This window comes from Mustela erminea, chromosome 2 (genome assembly GCF_009829155.1).
Source record: "Mustela erminea isolate mMusErm1 chromosome 2, mMusErm1.Pri, whole genome shotgun sequence".
NCBI lineage: Eukaryota > Metazoa > Chordata > Mammalia > Carnivora > Mustelidae > Mustela > Mustela erminea.
The window spans coordinates 42,502,396-42,525,009 of NC_045615.1; the positions used below are offsets into that span (position 1 = coordinate 42,502,396).

Sequence of the window (22,614 nt, forward strand, 5' to 3'; positions counted from 1 at the left end):
TCCGATTGGATTGGGGCCCATTCATGGACAGCATTGAACCTTAGCTAACTCCTCAAAGTTCCTATCTCCAAATACAGTCACCTTCTGAGGAACTGGGGGGTAGGACTTGAGCATATGAATGGGGGTGAGCACAGTTCAGCCCATGTAAGGCACAGAAACGGTCATTTAATTGATCTGGTCACGGCTTGGACCTTGGGACTTTTAAAAGCTCCCCAGGGATTTTCAGTTTACAGCCAACAACAAGAACCACTGCTCTAGGTTTCCTCCGAAGCTACTTCCACTATGGGAAGTTAAACCAGATGACGTACTATAATCATGTTTTCTCTACCTTTATGCAAAGCCAAGAGTTCATCTAAAAACTGAGACATTCAGCCATCAACTGAATGTTTGTACCTGCTTAAGGTAATACATGGGCTTCTTCTTTCTCCTTATAATGAAAAAAAAAAAATGTATACAGCTCACTGAGGAGTTTTCTGGAGTCCTTTGGATAAGTTTCTCTTCGTCGGTATCATGTGCGGTATATCCTTTTACTTAAGAATATTTAAAGTTACTTGGAATTACCACTATTTTACTGTTTTGAATTTCAAAAATGGCAATTTTATATGATTTAACCTGATAATCATTATTATTCCTCATTTAAGAACAAATAACATGGGCTTTAGAGTTTTAGAACAATCCTGTGAGGTACAGAGGGATGATGATTTTAAGTCTGCAAAGGAGGATACCGCGGTGCAGAAGGGATGAGTGACGTCTGTGAGTCTGTATGACGATAATGTGCCAGACTGGGGACTGGCACCCAGGTCTTTCCAGAGCCCATCAGTGACTTTCTTGGCCCCATCATTTCCCTTGAAAGGACAAGGCTGAAGCCCAAACCACACAGGCTAGCTAAGGGCTGAGAGGAATCGGTTTTCCTAATGAACTCAGACTCCTCCTCTCTGCTGCCACCTCCTCAAGCCTGAGAGAAAAGGCAAAACCAAGAAAAACTTAGGAAAACTGTACTCAAACTTAAAACCCCCTACATTTGAAATCTCCAGTTGCTTTCCACGAGCCCAGACATTTTGTTCCCCTAAATGTGCAGTGCAAGGGTTGAAGCCTTTTTCAGATGACATCATTTGCTGGTTCCAGCCTGCAGCAGGAGAGGATACACAAGATGCACCGGGGCCATGAGTCCATGCACGTGGAGATGATCTTGATCTTCCTCTGCACCCTGGTCATCGCCCAGATAGTGCTGGTACAGTGGAGACAAAGGCATGGCCGGTCCTACAACGTGAGTTGCCCCCAGGGGCCTCTGGAAGCCTGCTCCTCTTCCTGCTGCATCCTTCCTTTCTCACTGCTTTGAAGGAAACCCTTTGGTTTAAGTCAGTGGCCCTCAACAGGGTGCAGTCTTGCCCCCAGGAGTTACATGGCAACATCTGGAAACATTTTCAGTTGTCACGCCTTAGTGGGAGGGGAGAGGCGGATGGGAGATGCTTCTGGCATCTGGTGGGTAGAGGCCACAGATGCCACTAAACATGCAGAGGACAGCTCCTGACACTCATGACAAGACTAAGAAACTTTGGTTTAAATGAATTAGTTTTCCTTTAGCATGATCAACTTCTGCAAGTGGCCTAGGAAAAGGCAGATTAGGAACTGCAGCAACAAAAGATTGAGGCTAACTTTGTTTAATTAGCCATAAACTCAGCTGGCATCAATAGTTGGCATATCCATGAAAATGGGTTAATGCAAATGTTATACTGACCTCAGCAACACAAAGCATGATCCCGTTGGCAAAGACCAATCCCACTTGAGCGTGTCCATGAGAACCTTACCATCTTGGGGCCTCAGGATCATAGCCTGAGATCTTGCCATTGTAATGTTTCCAGCAGTGGTTCTCAAATCTTAAGGTGCATCAGAATCACCTGGAGAGGTGAATCAGACTGTCAATCAGATTCCTAGGTTTCACCCCCAAAGTCTCTGATTCAATAGGAGCCCAAGAATTTGCGCGTCTGACAAGTTCCCAGGTTATGCTGATGCTTTGGGCCAGAGACCACATTTGAGAACCAATCATTTAGACTTGAGTATGTTGCAAAGAAAGAAGGTCCTCATTTAACACTCCACCTGGTTGTGGGTCTTAGACTGGTCATTATATAAGAAAACTTGTCTGTGACATATGAAGTGCTGGCTTAGACCAGTATTATATTGTTTTTTATTTTTACCCATTATAGAAATTATTCCCTGTGTAGCACAGGGTCTAAAAGGATTCTTTTTAATTCTGTAGAATGTTTAAGTTTAGACAAGTTACACATTTTATTTAGAAAGGGAAATCTTGTCTTTTTGTTGTTTAAGCAAACACACTAATTTTCTGCTATGTACCACTGTCTTGTCAATTAAAATAAACATCCTCTATATAATACTTGAACAAATTGTTTTTAAAAGAAAAAGACTGGAATAAAACTTCATAAGTTATTCACTCATGTCAAAGAAAAGCTTCTTAAATAAAACAACGATGGTTTCCTCATCTGCAAAATGGAAATAATCTAATATTCAGAATTTCTCGAGTCCTTAAGTAAGAAGAAAACTGGATTCCTAAGGAAACCATTCATAGCCCTATTTCATTATTCCCTTATAACTGATAATGATCTCTGGATTAGATATTTCAAAACATGCTCAGTTTCCATGACAACTCTGGTGTAAATTTTACATAGAAAGCCTCCTGAAAAGAAAATGCCTTGTGAGCCAGCTGACCTGCACTATGTCCCACTACTCCTCCACCATTTTTATTTGATGATTTTCGAGGTAGCTTATGCCAAGAAGAATTTGTCCCTGTCTTATATTTGGAGAAATTGCCCCTCTGTCAATTCTCTGAAGAGGTATTTCACAACACTAGTCGATGTCAGGCTCACACACTGGTTCTACTTAGCCACAGACAGATCAGCCCGTGACTCAGAGGCCACTTGAAGGACTTGTTGCCTTTGGAGGTTCAAACCCTTGATGACTCAGGCCACACTGGCACCAAGTAGACATCCCTGAGCTTAAAAAGTGTTGGGTAGCTGGATTGGCCTTCCCAAATTGTTTCCTGCCGCTCACCGCCACAAGTTGTGCTGCCTGAAATAACTTTCCGGGCTTGTTACTTTTGCTTGCACCCCATCCCTCACTAACAACTAGACTCCCTTAATCCCCCAACTTATGCTCTCCAAGGTTGCTACTTCTGTGTTCTTCTATCACACAATTCCTCTATTTTATGGTTACCCTGAGGGGCTCTGAGAACCCCTTGTAGGTGACCAGATGCCTGTGATAGAAGCCTCTCGTAGAGTGATTCTGCCTGGCAAAGCCAGGAGCCTAGATAAAGATACCCCACAGTGGTCAAGGACTATTTGGGTCTCATGGTGGCCCTTTGGGACTCTCCTAGATTAGCTCATAGACATGCTTGGCTTCTAGAATATTTTGTACTTCTTTGCCCATCAGTCCATCTATATCTATTATTGCATGTCCCAAAGGAATGGGTGGAGCAGTCTCTTTCCCCTGCATGTCTCTGTTGATAATTTTGGCTCAAAGTGAGAGCCAGCATGTGAGGCTGATCTTTCCCATATTACTGCCTCAGATTTACCCCATACTTTGCAATTCTTAAGGGTTCAGTGCCAGATCCAGGCATCAGAACACAGCCATTTCAGGAACTCTTGGTGGTACCTGAAAGTCCTGAATCTGGAAATGATTTCCAGAGCAACAGTAGCTGATACTAGCACCAGTTTTCAGCATTCTTACCGTACCCTGCGTGAACCATATCAAAAAAATCCCTTTGCCTGACATACTTCTCAACTTTGGGATGGAATTTGATATGGTCATGTTTCCACAAATGCTGACCTGAACAACCTTACCATCCAGGGAGACTCTAACTTTTAAATTGCTTCTCTTGGCACCTAAGATTATGTGACACCTAGCAGAGCTACAGAGAGCTTTGAACACAGTTACAAGATTCATGAGTTCCTGGCTCTTTTTTACAAGGGGCCATATATGAGGATTTATTTCTATTATTTAACTTTGTAATCTCCATCAGTATATTAGTAATATATTAATATTTGTAACATGTTAATTTTAATTACTATTAGATATAAATTACTAAATACAAAAATTTATATACAAATTACTGTTACTGTTATAGTTGTGATAGTGAGCTTTTTATACATTAAGTTACCCTGGGAGATAATTATTTTTTATTTCTTTTGTGAATTATAGTTCAGAGAGATTAAATAACCTGGTCAAGTTTGTGTAACTAATTAGTTGCGGAGTAGAGACTAGAATCCAACCTCACTAGGTTGTTTGTTTGTTTGTTTGTCTTTTTCATATCAAGGATGAGTTCCTTAAATATCTCTGAACCATGGTTTCCTAATCTGCAAAATGGAACTACTGAAGAAAGGAACCTGTCTCCAAAGTTATTGTGATTCAGAAACATTTTCCTGTGAGAACTTCTAGCTTGGTAACTGATATATAGTGAGTGTTCAGTACCATTAGTTGACTCTGAGTGCATTCAAGAGAAATTGATGTATATAAAACAGTTTCACAAATTTAGCCATACATTATAAAAGCAGTTTACTAATAAAAGAATCCCTTTCCAAATCCACCAACGTATATTTCTATACCCAGAGAAATTATCTTTCAAAAGTGGAAGTAAAATAATTTCTCTCTCAGATAAACAAAAAAAATGGGGTAATTCATTAATAGACTTGACTGCAAGAAATGTTAAAAGAAGTTCTTCAGAAAGACAGAAAATTATATAGGTCAGAAACTCAAGTCTACATAAAGAAATGGAGTGTCAGAAAGGGATAAATGAAGATAAAATAAGATACTTCTTATTCTTAACTGACCAAATAGATAACTATTTGTTCAAAGTAGTAATTGTAACAATGTACAATTGACCCTTGAACAACATAGTTGAAAATCTGTGTATAACTTCTGACTTCCCAAGAACTTAACTACTAAATAGCCTACTGTTGACCAGAAGCCTTTCCATTAACATAGTCAGTTGACACATATTTGATATGTTATATGTTATATACTGTATTCTTACAATAAAGTAAACTAAAGAAAGAAAAATGTTATTAAGAAAATTATAAGGAGGACAAAATACATTTATGATATGGTACTGTCAGAAAATCCACATATAAGCAGACCCGTGCAGTTCAAATCAATGTTGTTCAAGGGTTTACTGTACTGGTTGATTGTAGTATATGGGTAAATGACATGAATGACAGCAATGTTAGAAGAAACATAAGGGAGGAATTGGGATTTCTGTGTTATAAGATACTTGCACTACCAGTGAAACAGAATAGTATAATTTGAGAACGGACTTTGATTAGTTGTAAATGTATATTGCAAACTCTAGGGCAACCACTGAAACACTTTTTTAAAAATATGTAATTAGAGTACCTGGGAGGCTCAGTCAGTTAAGTGTTCAACTCTCGACTTTGGCCAAGGTCATGATCTCAGTCACGAGATTGATCCCTGTGCTGGGCTCTGTGCTGGCATGGAACCTGCTTAAGATTCTTTCTTTCCAAAAAAAAAAAAAAAAAAAGGATTCTTTCTTTCCCTCTCCCTCTAGCCCTCTCCCTAGCTCCACTTGTGTGCATGCATGCCTGTGCTCGCTCTCTCGCTCTCTCTCTCTCTTTCTTAAAAAATACATATACTAAGAGAGGAGAGAAAATGGAATCATAAAATTCTCACTTAAAGCCAGAGAGCCTAAAAAGGGGGTGGGGCAGAGAGGAAAAGAAAGAAAAAAAAAATTGTGCAATGAACAGAACACAGTTACAAATATAGTAGATAGTAATCCAACTATATCAACAGTCCCTTCAAATGTACATAGTCTAAATACATCAATTAAAAGAGATTGTCATTGTGAATAAAAAATAAAACAAATGAAAACTAAAAATAAGACCCAATTATATATTGTTGACAAGAAACTCATAAGAATACAGATGTAACCATTAGGGAGAAAAAAGGGGCAATACATAATGATAAAAGAGTCAGTTATTTAAAAGGGAATAACAATTCTTAATGTGCATATAGCTAACAAGAGAACATCAAAATATACAAGGCAAAAACTAATTGAACTACAAGGAGAAATTGACAAATGCACTGCTTAGTTGGATCAGCAGCTTCCTTCAGCAGTTGATAGAGCAAGAAGGCAGAAAATTGGTAAGGATAGAGTTGATCTGAAAAGCACGATTCATCGATCTGTCCTAATTGATATTTATAGAATACTTCATCCAACAACACATTCTTCTCAAGCTCACTTAAAACATTCACCAAGATAGACCACATTTAGGACATAAAACACACCAAAAATTTTTTTAAAGAATTTAAGTATACAAAGTATACACTCAGACCACAAAAATTAAATTAGAAATCAATAATAGAAAGATAGCTGGAAAAATCCTGAGATATTTAGAGATTAAACAACACATGAGACAAAGAGAAGGACTCAAGAGAAACTAAAAAATAATTTTAACTAAGTGAAAACAAAAATACAACATATCAAAATTTGTGGGATAAAGTTAAAGCAGTGCTTAGAGGGAAATTTATAACATTGAATTCATGTATTAGAAAAGAAGAAAGATCTAAAATCAATTAAGCATCTACTTTAGGAAATGAAAGAAAGGAGTAATTTAAACTTACAGCAGGGAAAAGAAATAATAAAAATTAGGGAAAAGAAATAATAAAAATTAGGGCAAAAATTTAATTAAAAACAGAAAACCAATAGAGAAACTAAATGAAACCAAAAACTGTTTTTTTTAAAGGTCAGTAAATTTGGTAGAGCTCTAGCCAGCAAACCAAGAAAAACAAGAAAACACAAATTACTAATATCAGAAAAGAAAGAGGGGTCATCATTATTGATCCTATGGACATAAAAAAAATAATGGACTATTATGAATAGCTATATGCCCACAAATCTGGATAACCTAAATAGAATAGACTGATTCTTTAAAAAACATAAACGATACCAAAACTCACACAAGGAGAAATGAATAATCTGATAGGCCTCTATCTATTTTTCCTCAGATATAATTGATATATAACACTGCATTAATTTTAGGTGAGGTGTGCAACTTCATGATTTGATCTATGCATATGACATTAAGTTATTACCACAATAAATTTAGTTAACATCTATCACTACACATAGTTATAATTTTCTGTGTGTGATAAGAACTTTCAAGATCTTCTCTCTTAGCAACTTTCAAATACATATTATTGTTAACTATAGTCACCATGGTGTACATTACATCCCCAAGACTTATTTAATCTTATAACTTGAAGTTTGAAGATTTATACCTTTTGACCACCATCACCCATTTAACCCTCCCCATACTTCCTGCCTCTGGTGGATATCTATTTTTAAACCCTGAGTCAAGGCACCCAGGTGGCTCAGTCTGTTAAGCATTGGACTCTTGATTTTAGCTCAGGTCATGCTTTCAGGCCTGTGAGATTAACCCCGCATCAGGCCCTGCACTGGGCCTGTAGCCTGCTTAAGACTCTCTCTCTCCCTCTTCCCCACCGAACTCTGCTCTTTCTTAAAAAAAAAAAAAAAAATTAAATTTTATTTATTTATTTTGACAGAGATCACAAGTAGGCAGAGAGGCAGGCAGAGAGAGAAGGGGAAGCAGGCTGTCCCCCGAGCAGAGAGCCCGATGTGGGGCCCGATCCCAGGACCCTGAGACCATGACCTGAGCCGAAAGCAGAAGCCTTAACCCACTGAGCCACCCAGGCACCCCCCAAAAAATTTTTTGAGTCAAGAATTAATATCTTTCTAAAAAAGAAGCACCAAGCCCAGATGATTTCAATTGTGAATTCTACAAAACACTTAAGGAAGAATTCTTTACAATCTTCCGAAATGTAAAAGTAGAGGGAACACATCAGAACTCATTCTTTGAGGCCAGCATTACCCTAATACCAAAATCTGATGAAGATATTACGAAAAGGAGAAATCATACCAGTATCTCTCATGAACACAAATGTAAAAATCCCCCCACAAAATACTAGCAAATCAAATTAAACAATGTATAAAAGGAATTATACACTATGGCCAAATGGGATTTACTCCAGATATGTAAGGTTGGTTCAAAAATTACAGACGAGGGCACCTGGGTGGCTCAGTGGGTTAAAGCCTCTGCCTGCAGCTCAGGTCATGATCTCAGGGTCCTGGGATCGAGTCCCGCATCGGGCTCTCTGCTCTGCAGAGAAGAGAGCCTGCTTCCTCCACCTCTCTCTCTCTCTGCCTGCCTCTCTGCCTACTTGTGATCTCTGTCTGTCAAATAAATAAACAAAATCTTTAAAAAAAAAAAATTACAAACTAATTTATGTAATCAATCACATTATGATGCTGAAGAAGAAAAAAGTCTATGATCATGTTAATAGATGTAGAAAAAAGCATTTGACAGGGTACAACACCCATTCATATAAAAATTATCAGCAACCTAGAAATAGAGAACTTCCTCAAATTGATAAAGAATATCTATTAAAAAAACCTACATGGGGCGCCTGGGTGGCTCAGTGGGTTAAAGCCTCTGCCTTTGGCTCGAGTTTTGATCCCGGGGTCCTGGGATTGAGCCCCTCATCAGGCTCTCTGCTCAGCAGGGAGCCTGCTTCCTCCTCTCTCTCTGCCTACTTATGATCTCTGTCAAATAAATAAAATCTTTAAAAAAAAAAAAAAACCTACAGCTAGCATTACACTTAATGATGAGAAACAGGTTGCTTTCCCCTTAAGATAAGGAAGAATATAAGAAAATCTATCTGAATTGCACTGTCTTAGCTACTGCAATAAGACAGAAAAAGGGGGACAGATAAATACAGATTGGGAAGGAAGAAATAAAAGCATCTTTGTTTGTAGATGACATGACTTCTGTAGAAAACTCCAAAGAATCAACAACAACAAAAACAACACTGAAACTAATAACTGATTATAACAAAGTTGCGGGATATAAGGTCAATATATATAAGTCTATTGCTTTCTTATATACTAGCAATGAACAACTGGAATTTGAAATCAAAACACAATACCATTTACAATGGCACTTAAAAAAGGAATATTTAGGTATAAATCTGACAAAATATGTATAAGATGTGTATATAAAAACAGGAGACCTAAAATAAATGGAAAGATAATCCATATTCATGGATTGGAATATTCGATATCGTTAAGATATTGATCTATAGATTCAATACGATCCCAATAAAAAAATCATAGCAAGCTATTTTGTGAATATCAACAAACTAAATCTGCATTTTTTTTAAGATTTTTTTTATTTATTAATTTGACAGAGAGAAATCACAAGTAGATGGAGAGGCAGCCAGAGAGAGAGAGAGAGAGGGAAGCAGGCTCCCTGCCGAGCAGAGAGCCCGACGCGGGACTTGATCCCAGGACCCTGAGATCATGACCTGAGCCGAAGGCAGCGGCTTAACCCACTGAGCCACCCAGGCGCCCCCTAAATCTGCATTTTATATGGAAAGGTAAAAGACCCAGAATAGGCAACACAACACTGAAGAAAACAATGTTGGAGGATTGACACTACCCAACTTCAAGACTTATTGTAAAGCTATAGTAATCAATACAGTGTGACATTTGTGAAAGAGTAGACATTTAGATCAATGGACTGGAGCAGAGAGCGCATAAATAGACCCACACAAATACAGTCAACTGATCCATGACAAAGGGGCAAAGATAATTCAATGAAAGAATAATCTTTCTAACAAATGGTGCTGGAACAACTGGACACGCATATGCAAAAAAAAAAGAGAGATAGAAAAATCTGGAACATATATTTCACTAAAATTAACTTGGGATGACTGGGTGGCTCAGTTGGTTAAGCATCTGCCTTCGGCTCAAATTGTGATCCTGGGGTCCTGGAATCGAGCCCCGCGTCAGGCTCCTTGCTTGGCAGGGAAACTGCCTCTCCCTCTGCCTGCTGCTCCCCCTGCTTATGCTCTCTCTCTCTCTGCCTCTCTGACAAATAAATAAATAAAATCTTTTAAAACGTTAAATTAACTCAAAGTAGATCACAGGTCTAAATATAAAGTGCAAAACTATAAACTCCTAGAAGATAACATGGGGGCAAAATCTTGATGAATTTAGAACACCAAAAGCATGATACATGAAAAAAAATATTGGTAGGTTGGATTTTATAGCAATTAAACTGCTCTGTGAGAGATACTATGAAGAGAATGAAAAGACAAATCGCAGAAGGGGAGAAAATAACTGCAAAACGAACATCCATCCCAGGACAGTTACTCCAAATATGCTTAAAACCCAATGATAAGAAAATAAGCTAAATGCCAAAAGATCTGAAAAGAGAGCTCATCAAGGAAATATACAAATGGCAAATAAACATATGAAAAGTAGTTCATCAGCATGTTATTAGGAAACTGCAAATTAAAACGATAATAAGATACTAATACATACATTTTAGAATGATTAGGATCCAAAGAAACTGACAATGCTAAATGCTGATGAGGATGCAGAAAGCAGGAAATCTTGGTGGGAATTCAAAATGCTAAAGCCACTCTGGAAGTCCCCTGGGCAGTTTCCCAAAAAGCATAGTCTTCCTACGTGATCCAGCAATCACACTACTAGGTGTTTACCCAGTGGAAATGAAAGTCTACATTGACACAAAAACCTGCATGCAAATATTTAATAGTGCCTTTATTTATAATTACCCAAAACTGGAAACAACCAAGCTGTCCTTTAAAATTGGAATAGTGGGACGCCTGGGTGGCTCAGTTGGTTGAGCAGCTGCCTTCGGCTCGGGTCATGATCCCAGTGTCCTGGGATCGAGTCCCACATCGGGCTCCTTGCTCAGCAGGGAGCCTGCTTCTCCCTCTGCCTCTGCCTGCCATTCTGTCTGCCTGTGCTCGCTCTCTCCCCCTCTCTCTCTCTGATAAATAAATAAAAATCTTAAAAAAAAAAAAAAAAAGAAGCAGAAATGTGTTTCTGAAACCATGGGTCATTTAAGTTATGGGCACCTGGGTGGCTCAGTGGGTTAAGCCGCTGCCTTCGGCTCAGGTCATGATCTCAGGGTCCTGGGATCGAGTCCCGCATCGGGCTCTCTGCTCTGCAGGGAGCCTGCTTCCTCCTCTCTCTCTGCCTGCCTCTCTGCCTACTTGTGATCTCTGTCTGCCAAATAAATAAATAAAATCTTTAAAAAAAATAAAAAATAAATAAAAAATAAATAAAATTGGAATAAATTGTGGTATATTTATACAATGGAGTGTTAGTCTGCAGTAAAAGGATAGAGGCTATCAAGCCATGAAAGGACATGAAAGAAACTTGGTTAAACAAGCTGATCTGAAAAGGCTGCCTGCTGTAGGATTCCAGTAATACACCCTGAGAAAATAATCATTGGCATGATCATAATGTGACCATTGGCTATCAGTGGCTCAAGGAGGGAAGAGAGAAGGACAAACAAGTAAAATGAGGACTTTAGGGCCATAATATTGACCTGCATTATACTGTTACTGTGGATACAAAATTGTATGCGTTTGTCAAATCCCACTGAACAGTACAGGACACCGAGCAGAAGTTAAGGCATGCCAATTTTTTAAAAATTCCATTTAGGAGATTGGAGAATTCCCAGGAAATGCAGATGGTGACATTACAAATGTATGAAACTACTTCACTGAAGGGAATTAGGGGGGAAAGGTACTGCTCTAAGTCCCTTTGGAAATCAGAGGAGTCTATACCAGTAAGGCAGTGGGAATTGCACATGAGCAACTGATAAAAAGTGTCCCATGGGAGTATGGCAAACCCCATACTGCTCCATATGTATCCTGGAAGGGAACAATTAAGAAATAAATGGCACATGGTGGGAGCCAGGTCACTTATTATTTATTTACACCTTGAAGGTATTATCTACGACATATAAAATAGTATTAGTTTCACATCATTTCGTGAACAATTTGGATTTCAGGGGGGAAGGGACTAATTTAAAATGCTGGAAACATTTTCAGATTACAACTTTTAAGAAATGTCTAGCTTCTGAAGTGACTGTTTGGTTTGTCTTAGATTCTGATCCATGGTCTGTAGGAACTGTATGTGTGTCAGAGCAGCTTATTATAAATACCTAGATCAAAGGAAACATGTTATTTAGAAAACAACATTTAAAAATAGAACATTAACTGCTCCTGTGTGATGTCAAAAAGTGAAGAGAGAAAGTAGGTGAGAAGTGGAAAATTCTTATTTTGTTTGGAATACTACTAAATACCTGGATGTTTCCAAATAGTCACAGTTTTAGTACAAGATAGAGCATCTGGATATTTGAATTTTGCTCTTTTCAACTTATAGTGTTGATATGGTTTGGACTTGGCAGAACTTCAAAGTTAAATTATTTCCAAATGCTTTTAACAGCATTTTTTAAACAGCATTTAATTAAAAAATAAAATCTCATTCCACACCACCCTCTCCACCTCCTTTTATATATCCTACTTTTCATATCTGCAGGAAATAGGGGGAAGAGGCCAAAAAAGAATACTTGTACTTCCCTTCAGATCACTAGAAGGCCTGATGACTACATACACAGAACTTGGACTTCAGATACACTGTTCATTTGTGTCCACACACAGGCAAATAATTTGCCACAGATTGAAATATTGCTCTATTTAAATCAACTTCCTGCCTATTAATAGCTGTGAAACACTAGAACGTATTACCATACCAGTAAAGCCTTCTGCCTCCTTGAATCTTTTTTAAATGAGGCAACACACAAATAGATACAGTTTCATACATACATAACATTGCAGAATCTCCTTGAAGAATTTGAAGAGCAAAATCAACAGTCTGAATTGATTTGAAGATAGAAGTAAGGACCAAGTGAAAATCTAATGGCCCTTCATATGCCAAGATTCCATCATTCTACTTGTCTGATTTATGTCCACGCTCCTTCATTGCCTTGGCACTGATCACAGCAGCAGTATTTCCTGGAGTCATTTATTTACTGATCATTTTCTGCTTACCTCTGGCATCTCCTTGCTCTTGCTGCACCTCCACCTGCACAAATACACAGAGACACATGGACAAATGGCTGCAAATACTTAGGGATTTGCAGTGCAAAGGAAATGAGCATCACATAACTTCCTACTTCTGCCCCTTCTTCCCTCCCTCCCTGCCTCCTCTCTCTCTCTTTCTCTCTCTCTCTTCTTTCTCTCTCCCACCTCCCTTTCCTTTTCTCTCTTTTATGTTGTGTGATCCAATCATCATTGTATATAATTAGGCCAATAAAAAGCTATCTTTGTTTTGACTTGATTTGCTGTTCTTTTCCGATTTATGATGTGCCTAGCTCCAAGGAAAAGCATGGTACCTTTGGGCAGCATCTGATTCGTCAGGAAATTCCTTCTGCCACAACATGTGGGTGGGGAGAACATTTGGTGATGGGATCCAGATGCACAGGCTGCCCTTAGCCAGGAATGCAGCTTTATTTTATATGCACGTGCCCAGATGGTGACCCCTCTGGCATTATTAATGTGTCCCAGCTGCCAGGCCTCCTCATTTGCAAGCATGCACCTCGATTTCACAGATTTCGTGTATTTATTTATGAGGCACCAAATTCCTACATTTCATATGTGGCAGTTGCTGTTAAAATGAGAAGTTTGAACTGCTCTGGAAATTGATAAAGAATCTTTTAAATTGATACGAAATGTGGCCCTCGTTTCAAAATGACCTCTACAGGGCACCAGGGTGGCTCAGTGGGTTAAGCCGCTGCCTTCAGCTCAGGTCATGATCTCAGGGTCCTGGGATCGAGTCCCGCATCGGGCTCTCTGCTCAGCGGGGAGCCTGCTTCCCTCTCTCTCTCTCTGCCTGCCTCTCCGTCTACTTGTGATTTCTCTCTGTCAAATAAATAAATAAAATCTTTAAAAAAATATATTCAAAATGACCTCTACAATTAGTGAATTTGTAATGCACATTTCTAATCTTGCTCTGTGCATGTTGAGAAAATATGGCACTGGGTTTACACTTTAAAGATAGTTAAGAAATTACACAGTTGCATTCCTGCTATGATGATTCTTTGCTTTTCTTTTATTTCTGATCTCTCAGGCCTATTTTTTTAAAATAGCATGTCTATATATTTGAACATGGTTATTCACTGCTAATTAAGCCCAGGCATCGAGTAAGAGAAATTTGAGCTCTTCTAGAAATGGGTTGATTCACAAGGAGAACTAGTATTATAAAAATATGACCCAATCATTACTCCAAAGTATTATAGATGATAATAATTCCATGGACTTGAGGAAATGGATTAGTCTAACCTATTCTGGCTTATGATGTAAAGTATAAAATATAGAGGTATGGTAGTTTTGCTGAATTAAAATGAACTGAATCATTATTCTTTAAAAATTCAGCATTTTTATGGGGGAGATAAAAAAATGATCAAATTGGGTTTTTTTTTAATTTTTAAATTCTAGTTAGTTAACATACAGTGAAATGTTGGTTTCCAATGTAGAATTCAGTGACTCATCACCTACATATAACACTGAGAGCTCAAGACAAATCGAACTGTTAAGACAGAAAGATGAAAAATGCAAAGGTAGATGATCAGATTTTGAAAGAGGGAAATCATGTCCATTTCCTTTTTCAATATCAGAAGTAATAAACTAAAGAAGCCAGAAAACATGTCATTTATCATAGATAACTATCTCCAAAATCAGCTGTAGGGAGTAAAATACCCAAATACTCGTGTGACTTTCTTTAAGGGCACCTCCCACGTTTACTATCAATAGCAGAGGGTCACGTTGGCTAGTGCTGAGTTCTCAAGTATAGCGAGTCTTACTTAGTATGTAGTTTCTGGCCCTCAGGAAGAGTATTCCACTTCCTTTTTTTTTTTTTTTTTAAGATTTTATTTATTCATTTGACAGAGAGATAGAAAGAGAACACAAGCAGGCAGAGTGGCAAGCAGAGGGAGAGGAAGAAGCAGACTCCCCGCTGCGCTAGTTGCCCAATGTGGGACTCGATCCTAGGACCCTGGGATCATGACCTGAGCGGAAGGCAGACACTTAACCGACTGAGCCACCCAGGTGCCCCAGTATTCTACTTCCTTAAGCAAAGCCAAATTCATCTTGATTTCCTAAATAAAGCAGCTAACTCATGGATTCACTATAACCATTCTCACAAGGTAGGATGGAAAATTAAAGCCCCAGGCTCAGAATTCACCTCAGCAGAACATTGCCTGGTGCCCACCAATGAACATCCTCACATGCGACAAACTGTCTTTGCCATCCCCCTCTTACATTGGTGCTGAGCAGATCATAGGTGGTTAGTGTGCATGTAATCAAACAAAAGATCAGAGGTTATGGCTGTTGTTTAAGCCTGTCTGCTTTTCCCAGGAGAGGTGATAGCTGGTATTGGGCCTGATCTAAAGAATGCACGTGGGGGCACCTGGGTGGCTCAGTGGGTTAAAGCCTCTGCCTTCGGCTCAGGTCATGATCCCAGGGTCCTCGGATTGAGTCCTGCATTGGGCTCTCTGCTCAACGGGGAGCCTGCTCCCTCCTCTCTGCCTGCCTCTCTGCCTATGTGTGATCTCTGTCTGTCAAATAAAAAAGTAAAATCTTTAAAAAAAAAAAAAAAAAGAATGCGCCTGTCAGTGTGGTGATGGTATCAAGCTGACCCACAAGCCTGCAGCTCAGTCCCTCCTGCTTCTGCCATATGGGATTGGGGCCAGGCAACTTAACCCTCTAAGGTCACTCGCACTCGGGTCAGTGGTACAGGCCACACGGAGTTACACACAGATGAATAGGAAGGAGTTTGCTTCACATCTTGGCTTGCCTAGAAAAGCCACCAATACCTAAAAAGGCAAAGCAAGAAGCAAAACGATGGGCTTCATATCGAATAGTCAGGGGATGAGGGGATCCCACAGATGGGACACAAGAGTTAACCCTACACAATGCACTGGGGCAGCAGACAAAAGTGTTCCCAGGAGCTGTTGTGACGTCACTTCCTCCTTTGCCATCACTGTGCATTTGTACATGTGCTCGTGATAGGAAAAACAGTCGCTTGGCTCCATGTTTATTACATACTGTTTCCAGAGCACTTTCCTATCTGTGATTTGTCTGACAAATCATAAGGATGTTGGCATTTCTAACAACTATGTATGTATTTTATGTCAGACAAATCATAAGCAATGGACAACTTACTCCTCTCATAACAAATGAGGCTTTCCTATTCCAATGATCATCTTAATTACCTCGGTCAGCACAGGCAAACAGGACAGGCATTATTACCCCCAATTTTACAACACAAGTGAGGCTCATTTGTCCAAAGTCATGTAGCTTTTGAAGCCCAAAGTTGCTTTCATCTAAAATACCCAGGCAAAAAGACGTAAAAGAAAATGATTATTTGGCGTTCTTTCCAATTTGAATTCTCAGATGACCAAACCAAGTCCCTCAAAACTTTGCATGTACAGAAGAACTTACAGCTGGACGGTGAGCCAGCTGCATGTTACAGACAGGGTGGTAGAGGTGGTTCCCCCCCCCAGAGTAGCTTCTGAATCATTTACTGGTGGACTTGCCATTCTGGGTCTTCAGTCATTGAAAGAGCCTTTCTGTTCATTTTTCTGACAGCTGGTGACACTGTTGCAAATGTGGGTTGTCCCTCTCTACTTCACAATAAAACTCTACTGGTGGCGGTTTCTTTCTCTGTGGGGAATGTTCTCGGTTATCACCAGTTACATCCTGTTCAGAGCTACCCGAAAACCCCTCTCGGGGAGAACACCACGGTATGTAGTCCCTTTGTTCCTTCCCTGACGTCCTCCTTATTGTAACCACTAAGAAGTATACTTTAATTCCATTTTTTCCTGGATGGGGAAGGAAAGCATTACACTTCTTTTGCCTTCAGTAGACAAACTATTTAGAGATTAGCTGTACTGCTGTACATGTTCATTATTTAATAGCGATTTGGACATACCTATAACATTTATTGCTTCAGATGAAAGCCAGAAGGAAGAGAAGTAAAAGTTTAAACTTTCTAGAGCACCATTTTCATCTTTATTTTTAGCTCAGCATTTTGTTTGACTCCATTGTATGTTGGGTTACACATATTTTATAATAGAACAAGAGTTCGATGCTGGCATTTCTAACAACTATGTATGTATTTTATGTCAGACAAATCATAAGCAATGGACAACTTACTCCTCTCATAACAAATGAGGCTTTCCTATTCCAATGATCATCTTAATTACCATGGCCAACCTCTTGACATTTCTATAATTCCCATCATATCATCTGCAAATCTTTCGAAAGTGCTTTTAACCTCATAATGCACCCCCAAGTTTGCTTTTGCTCTCTTTGTTCTCTGGATAAAAATCTGAATCTGAGTCTAGATAAAATTGAAATCGGATAAGGAAAAAATGTGTAAAGTGTTACATGGTAATAAGACAATGTCAAATTCTGATCTTTGTTGAAGAATAAATCCTCAGCTCCTGTGGAATGCTCTTATGATTGTTTAGCCATTCAGATGTTTGTTCTTAATCCTCTAAAAAAGTGGGAGAGACGAATACCAACTTTTCCTTCTACTTTGGAGAAGAAAAAATATGCAGTGAGAAAAATCAGATAAATAAATGTAATGATCAAGATGAATCTTTGAGGGCGTCTTGGCTGGCTCAACCAGAAGAGCATGTGACTCTTGATCTCAGGTCATGAGTTCAAGACCCACGTTTGTATGCACAGACTGCTTTAAAAAATAAATAATTTTTTAAAAAGATTGGCATTCAAATAAGTAAATTCAGGTTGATGTTTAACTTAATCCCACTTTGGGAAGAGCTTTGGGGTGGTGTTAGGAGACCTCCCAAACTGGGGAGTTTGGGGTTTGCGACAGCCTTTGCATGGCCTGACTTGCCCATCAGCACATGGACATATGGCACAATTTCTCCTTAAAAAAATATTGCCAGTTATTTAAGACTTGTGAAAGTGGTCCAAATTTTGGATGAACCAAAATGTACTTGTTTCCATTCCCTGGATATAATCTATATTGTATTTCAGTGAGACTAGTTCACTTCTCCAGTATAGAATGAATCAACCTAGTTAGACAGTATTTCTGTGCACGTTAGCTGGTTCATTGCAGAGGAACTTCATGACAAAGAATATGCAAATGCTACCTCGTTATACTCCATGCCTCATTTATCTCAGATGGCCAGGGATCTGTGCCCACCGCACACCCATTTCAGCTTCTCCTGCCTCCACACTCAGAGCCCTGGCAGACAGAGCCTGACAGCCAACAAGGCCTCACTACCATTTAAGGAAAGACCTAGCCACCATTTGAAGAGAGGACAATGGGAAAGGCTAATTAGGATCCCATTAACTCCTAGAAAAGCAGCCTAGAAAGAGAAGTTCCTGTTTTTGAGAGGTAGGAGGCCCTAAAGATCTTTATGGATCTTTGTTTAATCATCATGTCATAGGTAAATCACTTCTTAGCCATATTCCATTTGGAAACAGGATTTCATTACAGACTGGGAAAACTGGTCAGAGCAAATCAGCAGGGTGCAAAGGCAAACCCAAGGGGAGGGGTCCCCTGCCCCGACACCATTTAAAACCAGCTGTTCCTCCCCCAGAATATACCAAGCCCTGACCAGTGGGTCAGAGTAAGAGAAAGGAAAGGGAGTTTCCTCTCTACTGCAGTAGAGTTAAGGCTCAAAAACAGGCCACAAACGGGCCAACAGAGCCAGGCTTGGCCACATCTGTCTTTGTGGAGGCTGCACGAGTCCTACTCCGGTTTCTCTGCCTTCCAGTTGTAATCTAAGTAGCAAGGGAGTTCTGGACTCTAGCACTCTAGAAACATGTATCCCTAATAAGCAGGAAGATTTGGGGGTGGGGGATTTGGAAAAATCTAACACATCTGTAATAATTATATATGACATATTGAGTATTGAATGTGCCGAGGCTTCTTAACATTGTCCCACATAATCTTCAGGACTACCACAGGAGCGAGTGTGGTCACCCCCACTTTATAAATGGGGCACTCCCAGGAAGAAATGCCAGAGTAAGATGGCCAGAGTCCCACAGGCAGTGACGGGGAAGGGGAGCCCAGAATCATACCAAGGACAAGCAGCATGCAAAACCCCTCCTCCCACCAGCATGCTGTCCCTTTAGGACATCAACAAATCATTAGCAGAGAAACCCCAAAGTTTAGAGTCAGGAACACCTATGGTGCTGGCACAACCTTGAGGGGCCCATCTCAAGTACATCGAGTTGGAGTACACCTGGAGTTCTAGGACCCCCACTTTGGTGCTGTGAGGGCAGACAGGGAGGCCCTCTCAGAACTGGCCGCTCTCCCCAGACTTTAGCAACACCAGACTTTAGCCTCCACTGGCCTACCCTGAGCAGTGATCAAAACTGCTAGGCACTGGCAAATCAAAAGGAACAAAAGACCAAGGAGTCACTTTGGCAGAAAGACCCCCCTCAGAGCCCTCGCTGACTCGTTTTAGAAATGACAAAGGCTCAGAGCGACTTGATCCACCTTGTGCAGTCCTGTTTCAGTTTCCGGCTTTGTGGAATTCCCCACAGGTGACCACCCCCATGGGCAGGATTAAAGCTGCAGGAGGAGGCGTGGCCCACATAGCCCAGCCCTTCATCTTTGAAATGATGTAAATGGTAGCGCTATTTTTAACTACTTGAGGAAACTCCGCACTGTTTTCCAGAGTGGCATGTGCCACCAACAGTATAAGAGGGTTCCCCTTTCTCCACTCCAATATTTCATCTACTCCAACAGCTATCCTCTCCAACATTTGTTGTTCCCTGTTTTGTTAATTTTTGCTATTCTAACTGGTGGAAGGTGGTATCTCATTTTGGTTTTGATTTGTATTTCCCTGATGGCTAGCAAGGTTGAGTACTTTTTCATGTGTCTGTTAGCCATTTGCTTGTCTTCTCTGGAGAAGTGTCTGTTCATGTCTTCTGCCCATTTTTTTTACTTCATTATTTGTTTCTTGACCTTTGAGTTTGAGGAGTTCTTTATAGAACTTGGGTATTAGCCCTTTATCTGTAATGTCATTTGCAAATATCTTTTCTCATTCTGTAGGTTGCCTCTCAGTTTTGTTGACCACCTCCTTTGCTATGCAGAAACTTTTAATCTTGATGAAGTCCCAAAAGGTCATTTTTGCTTTTGTTTCCCTTGCCTTTAGAGATGTATCTTGAAAGAGTTTGCTGTGGCTGATGTCAAAGAGGTTACCACCTATGTTCTCTTCCAGGATTTTGATGGATTCCTGTCTTACATTGAGGTTGTTCATCATTTTGAGTTTATCTTTGTGTGTGGTATAAGAGAATGGTAGAGTTTCATTCTTCTATATATGGCTGTCCAGATTTTCCCACACCATCTACTGAGGAGACTATCTTTTTTCCTTTGGATAGTCTTTCCTGCTTTGTCAAATTTTAGCTGCCCATAGAGCTGAAGGTCCATTTCTGGGCTCTCTATTCTGCTCCATTGATCTATGTGTCTGTCTTTGTACAAGACAGTATGTACCATACTGTCTTGGTGATCACAGTTTTGAAATATAGCTTGAAGTTAGGCAACATGCTACCCCCAGCTTTGTTTTTCCTTTTCAACCTCCCCTTGGCAATTTGGGTTCTTTTCTGGTTCCATATAAATTTTAGGATTGTTTGTTCCAGTTCCTTGAAAAATGCCAATGGTATTTTAATAGGGATGGCATTCAAAGTGTAGATTTCTCTGGGTAGGATAGAAATTTCAACAGTGTTTATTCTTCCAATCCGTGAGCATGGAATGCTTTTCCATTTTTTTTTTTGTCTTCCTCAATTTCTTTCAAATAGAGCTATGGTACAACCCAGCAATTTCACTACTGGGTATTTACCCCAAAGATACAAATGTACTGAAAAGAAGGGCCACATGCACCCCAATGTTCACAACAGCAATGTCCACAACAGCCAAACTGTGGAGGGTGCCGAGATGCCCTTCAACAGATGGATGGATAAAGATGTGGTCCATATATACAATGGAATATTACTCAGCCATCAGAAAGGATGAATATCCACCACTTGCATCGACATGGATGGAATGGAAGGCAATTATGCTGAGTGAAATAGGTCTAGCAGAGAAAGGCAATTATCATATGGTTTCACTTATATGTGGAACATAAGGAATAGCACGGAGGACCTTAGGGGAAGGAAGGGAAAACTGAAGAGGGGAAAATCGGTGGTGGGGGAGATGAACCATGAGAGACTATGGACTCCAGGAAACAAACTGAGGGTTTCAGAGGGTGGGGGAGTGGGGGGGATAGCTAACTGGGTGATCAGTATTAAGAAAGGCACGTGTTGTAATGAGCACTGGGTATTATATGCAGATAATCATTGAACAGTACATCAAAATTAATGATGTGCTATATGGTGACTAACATAATTAAAAAAAAATAAAATAAATTATGTAAATGACAACTCGTGTCTCAAGCCAGCCCACCAACCCCATGTAAAGCATCATGCTTCACAAGGTCCTTTCTGACTAGAAGTCAGTGAAGCAGGACATCTTTTAAAATAACTTCGAAACACTGCATCAGTAATATCATAGAACTTAAGCACTGGGAGCAATGGCTCCAACAGAGAGGAAGCCGGGGGAGGTGAGAGAGTTGGAGGCAGGGCTCCAGGGGCTGAAGGTAAGACAGCATGGTAGTCTCTGGAGTGTGATTCTCCACTCATTCTCCACACATTCTAACAGTGAAGAGCACTGTTAAAGGCAGGAACAGGGGCTTCTGAGAACCAGAGGGACAAGCTGAGAGGCAAACAAGGCCTCCTACTTGGGAGCAACAGTCCAGCCACCTGCCTCTTTACTCTGAGACCCAAGGACAGCACCCAGCTGCTCCTGCTCCTTCTACCGCCTCTTCTTGTTCCAGTGCTCACAACCTTGCTCTGTGGTACTTGCCCAGGGATCTGGGCTCCTGACCTCTTCCCACATCCTACCAGGCATGAAGCAGCCACGTGGCCCCCTCTATAGTTTTTCTAAGGGATTTTACTGCCAGGGATAAGGGAAACAAACAGGGTATGGGGTCCTCTGCCAGATCATCTATACCCTTCCTCTCTATCCCCATCTCCCACTTCTCCATTTCACCCCCATGGGAAGAAGGAAAGTCTTTAAGAGTGGTCAGGGTACATGCCTGGACCTATCCACAGGGCAAGAGAAAACCCCCCCCAAGGCTCACTTCTGATTCCATCCCAGGGCTAGGGGAGGGGTTCTGTGAGTAGAGAGGACTTGGGATGAGGCTGAGCTCACTGCTGATGACATCTGCCCTGGGCCTGGGGGAGGGGGTGGAAGGGTAGCCAGAACAGGAGTGGGGAGAAACTCCCAAGACAGGAGGTTCCCTCCTCCTGACTTCTCTGTTCCTCTTCTACTTACTTCCAAGCTATTCCTGCCAAAGCCACTCTAAGATAACCGTAGGGCCAAAAAAGAGAAGGGGAGGCAGCCTCCCAGACAGAGAAACCATCCCTGAAGATCACTCTTACATGAAGAATATAGATAAGTTACAATGAATTTGTATATGCGTGTGCATACTATTTATACGCTTTGTTGATATATTAAAACTGTAGATTATTACTGAGTTTAGATGATATAATCTACTCACATATATTACATAAAAAATAGAATTCTAGAAATTAAAAACTGACTTACAA

The 22,614-nt window shown here is 40.2% G+C and overlaps 1 protein-coding gene across 2 annotated transcripts in view; it reads left to right on the plus strand.

Annotated features, from left to right (window-relative positions):
* The window catches only part of RNF175 (ring finger protein 175), a 44,317-nt gene that overhangs the window by 8,038 nt on the left and 13,665 nt on the right, over window positions 1-22,614 (plus strand). For both annotated transcript variants that reach the window (XM_032332742.1, XM_032332741.1), the window contains 2 exons: window positions 1,126-1,267; window positions 16,573-16,727. In XM_032332742.1, coding sequence (XP_032188633.1) covers window positions 1,126-1,267; window positions 16,573-16,727 — 297 coding nt within the window. The remainder of the gene's footprint in view (window positions 1-1,125; window positions 1,268-16,572; window positions 16,728-22,614) is intronic.